This window comes from Mandrillus leucophaeus, unplaced genomic scaffold (genome assembly GCF_000951045.1).
Source record: "Mandrillus leucophaeus isolate KB7577 unplaced genomic scaffold, Mleu.le_1.0 Scaffold863, whole genome shotgun sequence".
Classification (NCBI taxonomy): domain Eukaryota; kingdom Metazoa; phylum Chordata; class Mammalia; order Primates; family Cercopithecidae; genus Mandrillus; species Mandrillus leucophaeus.
In genome coordinates this window covers 812,241-831,114 of record NW_012109397.1, presented here as the reverse complement: position 1 = coordinate 831,114, position 18,874 = coordinate 812,241, and the positions used below count along the sequence as shown (strand labels likewise).

General features: G+C 41.4%; 1 protein-coding gene across 6 annotated transcripts in view; it reads left to right on the top strand.

Moving 5' to 3' along the window:
* Positions 1–1,293: 1,293 nt before the first annotated feature.
* Positions 1,294–18,874, top strand: part of CACNB2 (calcium channel, voltage-dependent, beta 2 subunit) — a 449,623-nt gene continuing 432,042 nt past the window's right edge. For 3 of the 6 annotated variants that reach the window (XM_011968888.1, XM_011968890.1, XM_011968887.1), the window contains exons 1-2: positions 1,294–1,594; positions 11,580–11,672. In XM_011968888.1, the coding sequence (XP_011824278.1) occupies positions 1,475–1,594; positions 11,580–11,672 (213 nt within the window). In that variant the 5' untranslated portion in view covers positions 1,294–1,474. Of the gene's footprint in view, positions 1,595–1,938; positions 1,983–11,579; positions 11,673–18,874 lie in introns of those variants that run through there. The other 3 variants (XM_011968893.1, XM_011968896.1, XM_011968889.1) reach the window with 1 other exon arrangement.

Below are 18,874 nucleotides of genomic sequence, written 5' to 3'. Positions count from 1 at the left end.
TGGAAAACTCGTTACAGAGGTTTCCACGGTAGTAAAATTTGTTGAAATGAGATGCACTCAATCACGTAAAAATGTGCCTCCTTGGGACCACCTGAACGGAATGTTAAGTGAAACACCCTCACTGTAGTCACTACCCTGTTATCAAGAGTTCTGGATCTTAAGGAAGTGCTTGTTTTGTCAAAAATGTGACACTAAGAGTTTTCACCCCTATGGAAAAACTCCAATCCTGGCTGGGCGTGGTGGCCCACACCTGTAATCCCAGCACTTTGGGAGGCGGAGGCCAGTGGATTATTTGAGGTCAGGAGTTCAAGACCAGCGCGGGCAACATGGTGAAACCCCGTCTCTACTAAAAATACAAAAATTAGCTGGGCTTGGTGGCATGTGGCTGTAATCCCAGCTATTCGGGAGGCTGAGGCGAGAGAATCGCTTGAACCCAAGAGGTGGAGGTTGCAGTGAGCCGAGATCGCGCCATTGCACTCCAGCCTGGGCGACAGAGTGAGACTCCGTCTAAAACAACAACAAACTTCAATTCTGTTTGGAAAGTAGTGCTAATTTAATTTGGCAAAGATGAAGACAGGAGTCATAAAGGAAAACATTCCGTCTCAGGTTGGGTAGATTCCCACCTAGTTGACCAGGCCAGTGGCAGGTTCAGGTGGGATCACCAGATGATCTTTATCAACGCCATTTCTTTTTCTGGATCCTCATTACTGACATCAGCAAGGCCTTTCAGCTGCCCAGGGGATGTTCTTTGCAGACATTTGCTCTCCCGGGCTGCCAGCAGCCTTTACAAATTTAAAACTTTAAGTGTAGGAACCCAGCCTCTGTCGTCCTTTTCCTCCGAAGTTAAAAGATCTGCTTTTAGGGTTCCTGAGAGGAGGTGTGGGGCCATGGGAACAGGATCAAGGCCCCCACGGCGCCCGCCCCCTGCCCCCCGCCCGGGTCGAGCGCCGGGCCTGGCTTCTGCGGCTTCGCAAACTTTTCAGCCTGTGCGCCACCGCGACGCGCAGCAGCTGAACCGGAGCCCACGCGGCGCGCGCCTCCCGCGAGGAACTTTTCGGCTTGTCACTCTCGCTTTCCGACGCACCTCCCCCTGGCTCGCGCTCCCGGAGCTCCCTCCCCTCCTGGCGAGGACCTTTCCCGGCGCCCGCGGCTCCGATCCCCGCCGCGCTGCGCCCGCTCTACCCGGCCCCGGCTGCCCCGCGGAGGGCGTCCCTCTCCCCAGCACCGCAGCTGCGCCCCCGCGTCCCGCCTCCCGCGCTGCTCGCTTCGCCCGATGCCCCGGCCCCGTCCCGCGCACTGAGCGCCTGGCAGCGCGGCGCCGAGTCCCGGGGCGCTGCGGGGCGCTGCGCCGAGAACAGCCGGGCCTGAGCCCTGGGCGTCCCCCAGAGCCGATCGGAGCGCCGGGAGGCGGGGGCTAGGAGGAGGGGATCCGCCGCCGGGGCTGGCTGCTTCGCTCCGAGCCGACTTTTCGCCAATGGTCCAAAGCGACATGTCCAAGTCGCCTCCCACAGCGGCGGCGGCGGTGGCGCCGGAGATCCAGATGGAACTGCTGGAGAACGTGGCTCCCGCGGGGGCGCTCGGAGCCGCCGCACAGGTAGCGAGAGCGCGGCGCTTTCTCCTTCCTTTGTGAGCCGCCGGGCAGGGCACCGACCTCGGGCTCTCCCGGCACCTCCGCTCCAGGGATCTCTAGCCTCGCACCTCCCCGCTGCCTGGGTATCGTCAGCCACCTCCTCCCCTCGCTGCTTGCCCACTCTCTGCTCCTCTCCTGGCGCTGGGAACCCTGCCCCTTTGCGCCTTTTCCTGGCTCTGCCTCGGCTTCCATTTTTCTCTGCTTCCGAAAAGCCAGTGGGGAAGGGCGGGGGAGACCTGCCCGTCCTCCCAGACTTCTCCCGGGCTGCCCCAGCTGGCCCTCCTCGCCCTTTCCCAGGAGAGGCACATGGAGAGACATGAACCAGGCTAGTGGACTGGACCTGCTGAAGATCGTGAGTCCGGGTGGGCGGGAGGGGGCCCATCGCAGCGCTTTCTACGATGCCGACCCTCCTAGCCACGCTCGGAACCGGGATGGGCGTAGGTGTGAGGGTGATGGGGTGGAGGTGGGCAGGAGGGGAGCGAATGTGGGGGCGCCCTGCCGGATTTCCCCCCAGAGTTGCCCGGACCACGCTGCGCACCTGGGGCTGACAGCTCTTCAGTCCCTCGGGCACTTGCCAAGGTTTGCCTGTCCCACCTCGTGCCTTTCCCGTAAGAAGCGAGCAAGCTGGGGACAAGAAAGTTTTTATTCTTCCGTCTCCCCTGAAATGTTAGCCATTTCAGGGATCTCCAGGATCCCCTTTCTCTCCGATAAGTATTCGCGGTTTCTGGAAAAAGTCAGCTTCGCTGCAGGTTGTTGTGAAATTGGAGATGTCAGTTGTAGGCGCTGGGCAATGACAAGGTGGCTTTTTTTTACGTAAGGCTTCAGCAGGTACAGTTTGGGTTACAGACACCTCCAGGTCTCAGCAGTGAGGAGTCGCTCAACTTTTCTCCCAGCAGGGAAATGACTTCAGACTCCTAGCTGCGGGCTGGCTGTTGGCTGGCCAGTGATGTGAAGAGGTCATTGTTACATTTCAGGAAGCATTCTGGAGAAATGTCTCTTTGCTTAACGGTATTGGCTTGTTGATTTCAAGCCTATATTTGCCAGATTTTAATTTGTGGTATTATATATATAGTGTGTGTGTATACACTTATATATTAATACATAGACACACATACACACACTAGAGAGAGCATGTTAGAGTATCATTTGCTGTAGTCGTGGGGGCAGGAGTGTGACAACCTAATAAAGGTGGCAACTGTTTTCTGGCTGTTGTTTCCATAGGTGGAACCTGAGTGCTCTAGATATTTTGATATTGTAATCATGGCAGTTCCAAGTGGCATAGTAGTCTAGCTTTATTGAACTTTCTTTTACCATTGGGAAATTAATGTGCTAACTTAAAACACATAATTCACTTTGATTCGAGAAGGGGAAGAATGTGGAAACCAAGGACTTGTGTAATCAGAAATCTATTTCTTTTGTAGTGGTAAAACAGCTAGATTTTAGTCCGCCCTGGGCTGTTTGCTTCACAAGCCGAGTGGGGACATGTAATGAACCAGCTACATTCCCATCTGGTCTCTGCCAGAGGATCTGAATTTTAACCAATAGAGTTTGCATTTGTTCTAGACTCCTGATTTTTATCTAGACGCTTGCCAGGTTAGATAGAATGAAAAATGTACCCGGAGACCTCGGTTATTCTAGGATGAAGGTCTTGAATACTATCAATATTCGAGTCCTTCATCAAAGGAAAGGACGTTTAGACCCTCATTTGCCTTTGATCTTCCTTGAGGGATATTTTAGAAAAGTTTTTATTCTTATGATAAAAATAGAGTTCCTAAATTCCTGGAGATCAAAGTCAGGGCTGGCATTCAGATAAGAGATACTAATTTACTTTGTGATTTATGTATAATGATTAAATGTAAGTCAACAAATTATTGTACAGCAGCAATGTGGAAATGATTCTGATGTGGAAAGACACAATTTCTGCCTCCAAAGAATTTATATTCCAGTAGCAGCAATTAGGATGTATGTATAGGGGCTGTAAGAGAAGTTCTGACTAGTATACGGCTTCAAAGGAATAAAGATAATAAACATGCCATTTGGAGGAATCTGTAAGGATTTCACTGATGAGGTGGCATTTGCAAAAAGATTCGAAGGATGGGTCAGATTACACCAGATATTTTCGAGACAGTTGGTAAGCAGTCATACATAAAACAAAGCCCCAGAAGTAAGAAATATTACAGTATATATTTATCATTTCTAGTTTAAAAAGAGCATGGTAAGGTCAAGATTGGGCACAGGCATAAAACTGACAAAGCAATTTGAGACTACATCTTGGGGACTTGGAACCTTTAGTGTATTGAGCGACAGGGAACTGTGGAAGGAGTTCAAAACAGGACCCACTTAACAGCTCATTTGGGAATATTCACTTGCAAATGTTCTGTATGATAGTTTCAAATCTCAGGAGTCCAGAAGTGAAGTTACCAGGAGGCAGACAGATGTAACAGTTTGGGCCAGGGGTAATCAGGCCTAAGAGAAAAAGAGATGAAAAGATAATGGATATGACAGTTCTGTGTATCAAACATCTCAAAGTTCAGTTCACAGGAATTAGCAAGTGATTGCATAGATAAAGGAGAGAGAACAGAGAGGGCAGAATGGATTTTACAAGCAAGTTTAAGAGATAGAAATATTCACCTGCATCAACATTCATCTCCTTGCTTTCTCTGCCTTCCAAAAATGAAAGCAATTTGACTTGAATTGCGTTCATCTCACATCCATTATTTGAGGGAACCATTGCCTGTTTATTTTATATCTAACAAATCATGGCATCATAGGGTTGTGTGAGGCTTGGCAAAGTCATCTCTTCCATATCTCTGTTTGGGCAGAACAGACCAGCAGTAAAAACTGCCTGAGTAAGGAGGCTGGCTCTAAAGCATCCTCCGTTTGTGTGGTACCGAGTAATTCTACTCAGAATTACTAGGCAGTTCTACCTAGAAATGGAGTTTCTATTTACAAATGGAACCTCTAAAGCAATCATTGGTTTTAGGAATCATTCTACTTCACCTCTGGATTATACTATTATATTTGTATGAAGAAAGCAGAAAACGTAGATTTGCAAACTCTGCCATTTTCCTTTCCTGTATCAATCAGTCTGCCTAGAGAGAGGGAGCACCCTGATACATTCCGGTCCATTTGCCCCAGTACATTGCCATAAACAAAATGATACATTTCTCAGAGCCCTGGTTTCTGTTTGTTTTGTTTTTGTTTTCGTTCTGTTTTGATTTTTGAGACAGTCTCACTCTGTCACCCAGGCTGGAGTGCAGTGGCACTACCTCAGCTCACTGCAACCTTCACCTCCTGGTTTCAAGCAATTTTCCTGCCTCAGTCTCCTGAGTAGCTAGGACTACAGGCGCCTGCCACCATGCCCAGCTAATTTTTTTGTATTTTTAGTAGAAATGGGGTTTCACTATGTTGGCTAGGTTTGTCTCAAACTCCTGAACTCGGGTGATCTGCCCACCTTGGCCTCCCAAAGTGCTGGGATTACAGGTGTGAGCCACCATACCTGGCCCAAAATGGATCCATTTCTTTCATAAGAAATGAGTGGCAATCTAACTGCAAATTCTTGAAAGTTCCAATTTAAGAAAATTGCATTGCTTTTTAGGTAAACTGTTAAACAGTTTCAGTGTGAATTTGGACACAGTCTACCTCCAAAGTCCAGATTCTCACGGAGGACCCTTTCTCCAAGCTCCAAATCTGTGCTGTTCACTGTGGTAGCCACTAGCCACCTGTGGCTTTTGAGCCCTTGAAATGTGGCTAGTCTGAATTGATACGTGCTGTAAATGTGAAATTCACACCAGCTATCAAAGCCTTAAGATGAAATAAAGAATGTAACACATCTTCATTAGTAAATTTTAAATTGATGACATGTTGCAATAATCATGTTTTGGATATGCTGGGTTAAATAAATGCATTGTTACAATTAATTTCACCTGTTACTGTTTACCTTTTTAATGTGGCTGCTGGAAAATTTCAGTGATGTATTTGGCTCATATGATATTTCTATGGGGCGACATTAAACTGGTAATTCTCCAGGGAATTGAATAGCTCCTTCATGAAGGTTGGGTGAACGGGAAGCAGGTGACAGGGATTGATAGGTAACAGAAGAGGAAATGGAGGAGTAACAAGAACGGTATCTCAGCACTCTAGGCCTCAGGGAGATTGTCAGTGGCACCTCCAGTCACACCTGAAACTGAACAGACAGTAACCAGCGGGCCTGTTTGTTTTGCTCCTAGCAACAGGTCCCAGCTGGTCCCACCCCAGCCGAGTCTGCCAGATGCTTTTCAAGCATGTGATGGCAACATCCTGAATGGCTGTAGCAAGGAGCTTTATCGAAAAAGAGTAGCAGCTGTTTTCTAGTGGCTCTCGAACTAAATCAACACTGTTTTCCTGAAATAATCTTAGGTTCCATGTCCAAATGAGTTTTCTGCAGTCTCCAAAGTGGATGGCCATAGGTCCTGTGCTTTATATTTTGCTGAAATCTTCACTTCTAACCACACCATCCTTTTCTCTTGAATGTTTTTTTTTTTTTCCTGATGTGGCATGGGAGAAATTTACAGACATGCCAATCAGAATTTCTGAGTATGTTTTATAATTTGAAATATATCTGAGTGATTTGAGGTTTTGTTGTTCTTACAGTCTCATGCTCTTTTTCTTTTCGTCTCTCTTTTTATATGAAGACTCAGTTTACCTGTTGCTGTATTTAATTCCTTTGAATTATGTAGCCTTGGCCCGTTCAAGAGAAGCTAAACAAAATACGTTAACCCCATAGAGGATGGTGATACTCTGCAATTGTGTAGCTTGTCTCTATCCTACACATAGTATAGGTCAAAAACCATGTTACAAACTAATTGTAACAATGCATTATTTCACAACATAACAGAGAGAGAAAACTACTTATGACATCACTTAAAGGAACCGAGCCTGTCTTACTGATCTTTCCAAGCCTGGCAGGAGGTAGATTGTGAAGAAGGCATGTGTTGTTCCTGGCTTTCTGCCCTCCCTGCCTGTGCTCCTCCTTACTGGGCAGATAGAGCTCTGCTTCCTGGCCTCCTTCTTCCCTCCTCCCTCCTCTACCTGCTAGACACCCACTCCCATCCCCAAGAACTTTATTTATGCAGGCTTCTTGTTCCTTTCTGCTTTTGTGTGAACTGAGCCATATAAAAGGCAACTCCTTTTTCTAGGAATGTCATTTAGTTACTTCTTGCCTAGTAAAGGATCTTACCCTTAGCTTATTCACACTAAGCTATTGGTAAATGAGGAGATTTGATACATGATTTCTCTATGGATAGTTTTGGCTTTGTTTTTGGTCATAAGATGAGGAAAGTCTAGAAATTCAAGGGGATAAACATCATTGAATATGAACTGAGAGAGATGGAGACTAGTTTTTTAAATTAAATTTAATTTAATTTAATTTTTTGAGACAGTGTCTCACTCGGTAGCCCAGGCTGGAGTGCAGTGGTGCAATCTTGGCTCACTGCAACCTCCATCTTCCATGTTGAAGCATTTGTCCTGCTTCAGTCTCCTGAGTAGCTGGGACTACAGGCACATGTCACTACGGCCAGCTAATTTTTTGTTTGTTTTTGTTTTTGAGACAGGGTCTCGCTCTGTCACTCAGGCTGGAGTGCAGTGGTGCTATCTTGGCTCACTGCAACCTCCACCTCCTGGGTTCAGGCGATTCTCCTGCCTCATCCTCCTGAGTAGCTGGTATTACAGGCACCAGTCACCACATCTGGCTAATTTTTTTTGTATTTTTAGTAGAGATAGGGTTTCAACATGTTGGTCGCTCTAGTCTTGAACTCCTGACCTCAAATGATCTGTTCACCTCTGCCTTCCAAAGTGCTGGGATGACAGGCGTGAGCCACCGCGCGCAGCCTAATTTTTGTATTTTTTAGTAGAAACGGTTTCGCCATGTTGGCCAGGGTAGTGTCAAACTCCTGACCTCAGGTGATCCGCCCACATTGCTCTCCCAAAGTGCTGGGATTACAAGCATGAGCCACCATGCCCGGCCTAATTTTAAGTGTCAGTATTATGCTCACGGGAAGTAATCTGTAGGCAGGAGAGCTGTCACAATAACTATCAAAGCACAGAAGCCATATCATTCTTCAGGTTGTCCCCAGGGGCTGCCAACATTGTGTGCACGGCTAAAATCTCCAGTTAACTGACAACTTCTATAATTAATTACTCCTGTCTCCTTCAATCATACAGAAATTAGATTTTCATTACTTGTGAAAAAGTCAACATTTATTTGCTGATTTTTAAGACTGGAGTCCACTCTTAAGTTATTTAGTGTCAAGAAAGATAGATATTCATTCACACTAAGCTGACATTAACATCATGATGGATTTTGAATGTCTTTTTAATAAGTCATTAATATATTTTTGGAAATGTCTTAAGAATTTTTTTCCCCAGTTTCTGAAATCTTAGCCTGATGTTTTGAAACAAAGTAATATAAATATAAGAGCTTTTTTTCTTTTTAGTATAGTGACATAATTTGTTTTTATTACGCTTCATGTAGCTAATAGCAATTAGTGGAAATTAGTGACTTTTGGGACTCTTTCAAGAAGGACATAGACTCCTGCACGTGTCAGGGAGAATCTATAGGTAACACCTTGTACTATAGCCAAATCCCCATTCCTGTCTCCCCTTTTCTTTGTACAACCTGGGCCACACTAATGATGAACAGTTTCAGATATTGGGTGTTCATATATTTAATGTTGGTAAAAAAATATTTAGAAAAACCATTGTTCACAAAAGTGGCTGCACTTGAAACAATTACACACATTTATATATATATATATTTTCAAATTTAGTCAGCTAAATATTTGAACACTTAATCTTACCTGTCTTTTCCATCTGGGAGAGGTTTGGCCTTCCCATTTTTTTCCCCCTTAATTCCTTCAGAAGTAGTCGTCTAGTCCTTATTTTCAAGGATTTCAAGTAACTGAAAACCGAATCTTTCGAGCAAGATGGACTTAATTTTAAATACGCATTAGATTAAAAGAAATTTAATTTCGTAATGGCAGGATGAATTCTCATTAACATTTTTAAAGGTATATGAAAATGGGCTATTAGCTTTCCAAAGATGCTTTAAATGGGTTTTTTTTGTTTTTTGATCCTGTTATTATAAAAAAATATAACTGGTCAGTAAGTAGTCACTCTACAGTTTAATAAAAAAAAAAGAGAAACTTTAGAAGAGAAATTACTGTGGAAATTAGTAAAATCACAGAATAGAGATATAATTAAGCATATATATTTTGTCTTTTAATAATTATGATATATGATAGAGAGTTGATCTAACACTCTTAAGGCATGAGCAAATGAATACTTTAAATAAATCATCACTTACACATTTAAGTAATGGAAGAACAATTTTTTTTCTCGAAACTATCACCAGCATGCATGCAGTTCAGTGTGCCATAGTTGTTTAGTGTGTAAACTGTCTTAGTACAGTTGAAAACTGTAATAATTTCATTACATATCCTTTGCATAGGTAGCTAAGTATGCCTGAAATAGCGTTTATGAACAGGATTCCCAGGGGCCTGGAAAAATTAATGTGAGTTTTTAAATGTGTCCAACTTTTTGCAGAGAACGACCACCTCCTCTGTGACTGAATGTCTTTAACTTTGTGTGGCTCTCACAGTGCCTGATGTACAACTGTGAGCAACCACAAAAAACCTTACACATCCAAGAAGCTGAATAATGAAACATATTTATCACTAAAATGCTAAAATTAAAGGACAATAGAATTGTGAAGATATTCTTTTCTGTTCATTTAAAAATGGTACTGGAGGCTGGGCATGGTAACCCACTCCTGTAGTCCCACCACTTTGGGAGGCTGAGGCAGGAGGATTGCTTAAAGTCATGAGTTCAAGACCAGCCTGGGCAACACAATGAGACCCTGTCCCTGTCTCTACAAAAAACAAAAAAATTAGCCAAGCATGGCAATGTATGCCTGTAGTTCCAGTTACTTGGGAGGCTGAGGTGGGAGGATTGCTTGAGCCCAGGGGGTGTGGGGGTAGTCAAGGCTGCAGTGAGCCATGATCATGTCACTGCACTCCAGCCTGGGTGACAGCACAAGACATTGTCCGCCCAAAAAAAGGAAAAGATTATATTTTGTCTTTGTGCTCAAAGATAATTTATGTTCCTCATGAGGGTAAATGGTGAATTTAACACGGATTGTCCCTACACCCCCAAAGAAGCATGTTAGGCCTTAAAAATACTTTCAAGGTAATAAGTACTTTTGCACATGGGTTAATATATATTTAAAAGAAAATTTTAAAGAGATTTTCATACTTTATTTTACCTTTCTTAGGCCTTAGAAAAATGCATCCATCCAAAACTTTACATAATAATTGGAAAAGAAAAAAAGTGGTTAAAAGAATGTTATTTTTCAACAGTTTACTGAATAATGTTTACATAAGTAAAAAGAATAAGCTGTTAACTGAGGAGAACCTTGTATATTACATTACGAAAGCCCAGCATAGCTTTCTTGCCGTTTATGAAGTTGAGAGTTAATTAAATGTCATGGAAACACATTTGTATTATATAAATCCCTTAGATACTCTGAAGAGAACAAACATCTATAAGAAAATTTTTTGCTTTAAGATTATACCACCCTCTCAATGATTGCAAATTCATCTAAATTACTCATAACGCAAATGTTTGTAATAGATTTCAGCTTGCCTAAGTGCTACATACACTATGGCAGATATTTTAATGAAAACCATATGAATAGAGGAAGCATAACCAAATAGCATTTTCAAAACCTGAATGTGATGATTTTAAAAATAAATGGTGTAAATTTCTGATCATCTAATGAAGTCTCTATGAGCCTAATAATTCTCAACGTGTTATATACACTTTTGTCCAGTTCATTTCCACGTCTTCCAACCCCTGCATAGGTATCACTTTTTATGTATTAGTTTGAGTCCTTACCATGTGTTAGATCTTAGGCTAAATGCTATAAATACATTATTTCATTTCATACTTAATCCTATGAGGTATTATTTCATCTAATACTTAACCCCATTTTAAAGATGAAAAGATTGAAAAAATTAAGAAACTTGGTCAAGATTTGCTATGGCCAGGATTCTAACCTGTGTGCTGCATTTAACTCTAAACTCAGTGTTAAGCTATTGTTCATTTATATTTTAATGTTTAATATTTGCACTTACTGTATTTGTGCTTAGAATTAAACATAGATTGATGTGTAGTTTATTCTTAGGGTTCTGAATGTAAACTATAAATGTAATAGGAAAAGCAAGTTCATTTTTAGATGTTTGTGCTTGGCCCAATCCTATTATTGAAACAAACCATCTTACCTTTAACTTCTTGTTTTAAATGTTTATTTTTAAATGCTTTATCATTACAGGCTTTTGCCTCTTGCCTGCTAACATATTTAGAACAGATAACATCCATTGTTTTAATTCACTAGTTATTCAGTGCTTTGCCAAGAAAACTCTCCTCCCCGGCCGGGCACGACGGCTCATGCCTGTAATCCTAACGCTTTGGCAGGCCAAGGTGGGCAGATCACCTGAGGTCGGGAGTTCGAGACCACCTTGACCAACATGGAGAAACCCCGCCTCTACTGAAAATACAAAATTAGCCAGACATGGTGGCACATGCCTGTAATCCCAACTATGCAGGAGGCTGAGGCAGAAGAATCACTTGAACCTGGGAGGCAGAGGTTGCGGTGAGCCGAGATGGTGCCCTTGCACTCCAGCCTGGGCAACAAGAGTGAAACTCTGTCTCAAAAAAGAACAGAAAAGAAAACTGTCCTCCCTACATCATCACTGATTGGAAATAGATTTGTGGAATCCCACCAATATTAACTTTCTAATGATGCTTACATGATGGCAATATATTACTTGTTTTTGGTCTTTGATGTTTTCTACAACTAGGCCTACATTCCTGTTAAAGGGTCTTATAATAATCTTATTTGTCTTTTTTGTAGTCATATGGAAAAGGAGCCAGAAGGAAAAACAGATTTAAAGGATCTGATGGAAGCACATCATCTGACACTACCTCAAATAGTTTTGTTCGCCAGGTAAGACAGTTTTAAGTTCATGGTTTTGAAACGTATCTTAAAATGACTTTAGATTTTTAAAGGCGGTTTTTCACTCTTTTCCTTAAGATTTATGTAGTATGATTGTACTTACTTTTAATTGAAGTGAAAACTGTGCTGTTTAATGTCATAATTAAAATATTTTAATTTTAAGTGAGACTAAGTAATAATTATACTCTTTCCTGGCAAGTTGAGGGAAGACAAGTGTAGAATTCATTACAGAAGATTTCTTTGAAACAGAGTGAGAGAACTCCAGCAGAAATGATTATGGCTTTGGGGGGAATTTTTTTTAGTGGGACAGAGAGCTGCTGGCGCGTCTGTATCTCCATCTATGAGATGCTGGGGTTCTTCTAGTTGAGTTTTCTTCTCACTTCGAGCTTGAATTGAAAACTAGAAAATCGTTCTTGGTCTTGAAATGGTTGAGGCTACTGAGGTTAAATAGAACATGCAGTATCACTGAGACATAATTTAGACCATTTCTGCCTTTGGAGACATAGCCTTCGTCTCATTTAACGTGTAGTATATTCCTGCCAAGCAGCCTGGAATGGTCCCCTAAACAGACAGTGCCAGGCTCCCTAACATATAAACACACTTATATATGGTAACAGAAAGGAATTCCATTACCAGAGGAAGGGCATAGAGGCAGCTGGACCTCTGAGGGTTGTGGTTGCGTGTTGAGAATGAAGTCTCATCAGGAACGAGTGAGCTTGTTTCTTCCTCTAACCCCTCTCCATGGAGTGGAAAGTAGGGGAGGAGCATGCTGCAGAGAATCCACTGTTGTGGCTCAGGGATGGCCAGTGTCTGACCAGTGCTCTCTTCATCTCTTGTCAATGACAGCTCACTCCCCAGAACAGTGGTTGTCAACTGGAAAAGCTGCCCTGTGTCATTTGGATGCCACTTTCCCCAGTGCTGCTTGAGTCCGTCATCATGGCCATGGATTCCATCCCTGCCCCCAGTTTGTGTGGCAGAAGGGTCTCCTATAAATCCTTTATCATGTTTTGGGTTTTATTTTTGTAGGGGACTGTTACATTTCACTAGCCGTCTACCCTTATTGGCTCCTTGTGGCGCGCCCCAGGTGTCTCCCTCATGTTTCCTTCCCACAGTTAGCCGCAGTTGAACTTGAACTTGTCCACCTGCAGCATTGGTGGGGATTTTGATCGTGGCTGGTTGCTGCTGCTTTGCACTGTCCTTAGACAAAGGATGATCTGTCCCCAGCCATCAGTCCCCACTTGCAACGTTTGAGGATGCCAGTGGTACACCCAAGTAACTTGGCAACTGGAAAAAAATGGATCCTGGCCCGTGCCAATTGGGAATTGTTGTGGTTGCAGGAAGTGAGAAAAAGAGTTAACAAGGGGCAAAGCAAAGCTTTTTTGGTTAGAAACATTTAGAAAGAAAATAGAAGATGAAGCCAAGTGAGGCCCAGCCCTAGAGCTATGTTCTGATGGTGTCAGCAGGAGCTGGGAAGGCTCTCAGAGGAGCGGAAGATGTGTGTGTTGGCCTGGTGTTATAGTGGGCAGAATCCAGGTATCATGGTCCTGCTGATGAAGGGTCACTATGGGACATAGTGACTTGGGTGTCTCAGTTAAAGGAAAGTTACCCAATGCCTTTTCCATTTCAAGTATGCATATTTATTCTGCCTCTGAGACAAGAAGATTGAACCTGGAGAGCTAGAGTTAGAATCTACAACTCTGAGTCATCACACAGGACCTGATACAGAAAAAAAAAAAAAAAAAAAGGAAGAAAAACTAGCTCCTTAGTGTGCATAGTAGCTGCAGCAAAGCAACAAATAATGCCAAGCTGCTTGTTGAAATTGTATGGAAACAAAACTGATGTTTCAAGTAAGCAAGACATAATGAATAGAAACGAATAGTGTAGAACCCATTATTACTCATTTAATCCCTGTAGAAATGCCACGTAAAGGCAATCGCTGGACTCCATTTTCAAGTTATATTTTTGACTGTGAATTCCTTTTTCATAGAGTTTTGAGAACTCAATTCACATGGCAAGGAGGGATTACCATAGTGTGTATAAGTAAACTGGAATTTGTTTTTCTTCACAGTAATTTTCTTTTGTGTTCTTAGTAATGTATGTAGCTTAAAACACCATTATAAGTGATAACAAGAGTTGTTAAATGATTTAATGTAAATTTAGATACATATTGCCAAAACATACATGAGCATGTAAGAAGGCAAAGGAAATTTATCCCAAAGGGTAAATATACAGGTCTGTTTCTTAGAATATCAATAGGACGAGGTGTTTGCTATGGCATGGGTTTTGGGGTAATGATTACACAGGCATATCATTGAAAACCCTTAAATGCTGGTTTGCATCTGTCACAAAAGGAAAACTAGTGTCTTTGGCAAGAGTTCTGAGTTAAAATTATATTTCTCCTTTGGTAATTTAATCTCTATTCTGTTAAAACAGCGTTCCTATTTTGCTGCCGTTTGAAAATAAGTAAAAGCTACCATAAGATAGCCAGATATTTAATAGAAATGGTTTCCTGGAGTGTTTGCAGGAATGCATGGCAGATAGTAACAATGGGCACATTAGATGATGATGATGATTATTATTATTATTATTTAGTTAGTTAGTTTTGAGACCGAGTCTCACTCTGTTACCCAGGCTGGAGTGCAGTGGCATGATCTTAGCTCACTGCAACCTCTGCCTCCCAGGTTCAAGTGATTCTCCTGCCTCAGCCTTGCGAATAGCTGGTATTACAGGCACAAGCTACGCCCAGATGATTTTTGTATTTTTAGTAGAGATGGAGTTTCACCATGATGGCCAGGCTGGTCTCAAACTCCTGACCTCAGGTGATCCACCCACCTCAGTGTGCCAAAGTGCTGGGATTACAGGCGTGAGCCACCATGCCTGACAGCACATTGGATTATTAAATAATTGGAAAAAATACCCTTTACATGTTGTTTTTTCATCATATAAGTGTATATTTTTTAAACGAGTGACTTGCATTGACACATACTGCTTACTTGTCTGTAGCTAGGGAGCATATATAATTGGTATTACAAAGGTATTTGCCCAATAGAAATGGATTTTGTTTTAAAATATCTTGCAGTTAGAGTCTACTATTGCACTTTAATTAAAAATAATTCCTATATAATTTTAAAAACCTTAGAATTTTATTGTTATAAACAGTATATTCTTTGTAAGAAATTTAAAAAGTAAAATATTCAGAAACACTAGGTATACTTTTAGGTAGTCTTTATAATACTAAGATTTAAAAGTTTTAGATAATGTGAAAATTTGACATAAAGGAAACGAATTAAGAACTTAAAAAATATCAACTTGGAGAATATCAGAGAGTTTGTTATGGAATAAATTGTCCCCCTATCCAACTCTCAAATTCATCTTTAGAAGCCCAAACACCCAGTGTGACTATATTTGGAGATAAGGCCTCTGGGAGTGGGGCTCTAATTCAATGGGACTATTATCCCGGTTTTTTTTTTTTTTTTTTTTTTTTTAGATGGAGTCTCACTCTGTTGCCCAGGCTGGAGTGCAGTGGCATGATCTTGGCTCACTACAACCTCTACCTCCTGGGTTCAAGCAATTCTCTTGCCTCAGCCTCCCCAGTAGCTGGGATTACAGGTGTGCACCACCATGTCTGACTAATTTTTGTGTTTTTAGTAGAGACAGGGTTTCGCCATGTTGGCCAGGCTGGTCTCAAACTCCTGACCTCAGGTGATCCGCCTGTCTCAGCCTCCCAAAGTGCTGGGATTACACACATGAGCCATCGTACCTGGCTCTTATCCTTTTAAGAAGACAAAAAGAGAATGAGGATGCGTGCACACAGAGAAAAGGTCATGTGAGGACACAGTGAGGAGGCAGCAGTCCACAAGCTAAGGAGAGAGGCCTCACCAAAAACCAACTCCGCTGCACCTTGACCTTGGGCTTTTAGTCTCCAAAACTGCAAGACAATTAATTCTTAACGTTGAAACCACCCTGTAGTAACCTGTTATGGCAGCTTGAGCAGAACAATAGAGATTAATATATAATTAGGCTTGAAAATGGGCCTTTTAAAATCAACCTTCTTATTGATCATGTAACATATATGCCAAAAAGTGCACAAATCATGTATTCAGTCTGGTGAGTTGTCATAAGGTCAACCCCTGTGGAGCTACCACCCAGGTAAAGAAATAAGCATTCAGCCCCACCTGTTCCCTTTTGGACCTTTCTCAATCATATTCCCTCTTTCCTCACTAAAGATAATCACCATCCTTACTTTCAGTACCATACATTTGTTTGACCTGTGTTTGCAGTTTTATATAAATGGAATCATTGTGTATCTGAATTCTTTCACTGAACATTATGGCTCTTATATTTATCTATGTTGGACATTTTAATAATTTGTGGATTGTCTTTGGTTGATTTTGGCTTGTTGGTGTGATTTTACAGCATTCCATTGTGTGGACAGACATTTGATTTATGTGCTCTCTGTTGGTAGACATTGGGCTGTTTCCAGCTGAGGGAACTGAGACTGATGTTCCTATGCACGTTCTTATGTGCCTGTTTGATAGACATATGTATGTGTTTTTGTTCAGTGAATAGAGTGGATGCTAGGTAATATGGCATGCCTGTGTTCAACTAAAGTAAACACCATGAAACAGTTTTCCAAGGTGGTTGTACCAATTTGCACTCCTACAAGCAGTGGGTGATGGTTTCGGTTGTCTTACATCTTTGCTAAAACATAGTAGTGTCAATGTTTTTCATTACAGTCAGTTTTATGATAGCGCAGTGGTAGCTCATTGTGGTATTAATACCCATTTTTCTGATATCTAACCCACAATTTAACTGTGGCTAGACCTAGGGAACAGCTAGAGAACAGAGAGAGAGAATGAGAGAGAGAGAGAGAGAGAACATATCATATATACACATATACATATATATGTCATATATATGTCAATATGTCATACATACTGTATATATCACATTATATACATGAAAGGTTTTATGAGAACATTTTATCACTCTGTAGTCAATTTCTCATTAGTCATATTCTGTAGCAATTTGATTAAAATTATAGTTATTGGAATATGGTGAAACATATTGGAATATATTGTAACATCAGCAGAAAAAGGCTACACAGTAAAAGGGTAAAAAGCATTTACCAGTGGTTTTATCTTTCCAAACTTTTAGTTGTATAGTTAGCTAATGAAAATTTACCTTTAAGAAGAAAATTTACCTTAAGAATGGTCTTAAGGAAAGTTTTCTTCTGGGTATGTTTCTCTGTTAGACTCTAAAGCAGAATAGCAGCTACCTTAAAATAATTTTTGCAGTTATATAGATGAAGTTTCCATTTTGTTAATAAATCAGTTCACCATTAGTTAGTCAACTAATTAGTCTTCTGGCCCTTGACATTATCAACTTATCTGAAGTCAGTGATATGTTACAAGAGGAATTGGGGAAATGGCATACCTCAAGAAGTTAGTTAATTTTCCCCTGGACATTGGCTCCATGTTACCTTTTGGGGAAAGGGTTGAGTCTTGACCCAGTAGTACAGGAAGGGGTCTGTCCATAGGGGTCATTGATTGTGCATGGCAGATGTTAGTGGGATTTCCCATGAACTGTGGAAGATGAGGTTGCTGTTGGTTCTATTCCATATAAACTTGTTGTAAAGTGATAAACCAGTTCATCTTATACAGTATATCAAATATTTCAAAGACAGAATCTGTTCTTCCTTGCAGTTTTCTAAAACAGTAATTAGAACAAAAGTTAACTGTGGGCTGGGCGTGGTGGCTCATGCCTGTAATACCAGCACTTTGAGAGGCCAAAGCAGGAGGATCACCTGAGGTCAGGAGTTTGAGACCAGCCTGACCAACATGGAGAAACCCTGTCTCTACTAAAACAAAACAAAATAAAACAAAAATTAGCTGGGCATGGCAGTGCATGCCTATAATCCCAGCTACTTGGGAGGCTAGGGCAGGAGAATTGCTTGAACCCAGGAGGCAGAGGCCGCGGTGAGCCAAGATTGTGCCATTGCACTCCTGCCTGGGCAAGAAAAGTGAAGCTTCATCTCAAAAAAAAAAAAAAAAAAAAAAAAAAAAAGTTAACTGTGGCTTCTCTGATTGCTTTTTAAATGTCATTCTTTTAGGTTGCAGACAAAAATGTTACCTAGATGCAATACATACTTTATATACTGAGTGCAAAATTTTTCTATTTATCTTTTATGTAAGTTATGACGTTATAAGATTTATTTAAACCGTTTTCTTCAAGAAGCTGGTTAGAGGTAAGCGCCTGGACTCGAAAGCCAGGCTACATGAGTCTGAATTCCAGCCTTGCTATTTATTAGTTGGCCTTTGGACAAGTAACTGAATCTTTCTGTACAGCAGCCTTTTCCTCTGGAAAATAATGCTTACCTCAAAAGTTAGTTGTAAGGATTACATGAGTTATGACTTGTAATTTGTTTAGAACCATACCTAATATGCATTATTTAAGAGTTTATTACTATTACTTATAAATATTACTGCCTGTTTGTAACATTAGTTAAAACCCGAATAAGAAATAGACTATGGCAGAGGGAAAAAATAGTATTCATTAAATGCTTACTATAAGTTCTGTCTCCCTGTTTTACAGATGAAGAAACGGAGGCGCAGAGGTAAAATGACTTTTCCACAGTCCCTTACATGTAAGGTTGGAGTCAAAATCTGAATCTAAGTGGTCGACTCCAGATTCTTGTCCTTATTGGTTATGCTATACTTCCTTGTAGCTGAAGGAAACGTATAAATGATAATAACCATTTCATTCTTTCGTCTAAGGAAAACATGAAGAAAAATTCCTACGACAAATACGTACAAAGATAAAAGTTAGTCTTCTACTTTTAACTTCCTTCTGTACCGGAAAGTGAGACTGTCTTCAGCATTGTAAATGTTCACTAGGCATCATGATTTTTTTTTTAGATCAGCATAATTCCCTTCTCTCATGAAAACTTCCTCAGACTCCTAGTTTGTGATACTGTTTGGCATCCTACACCACTCTTGCTGGTCATGAAAAGTGGAACTGGAATTGGAGGAGCATTTACTTTTTTCCTTTCTCCCGCAAAAGTCATAGGAACATAACTTTTTGGAATTCTGAAAGTCCTTTATTTAAAAGAAAAATAAACAGAAATGAAATCAAGTATGAATCACCTGTTTTGAGGTTTGGCTGAGGCCGATGTGGGCCCATGAATCACCCCT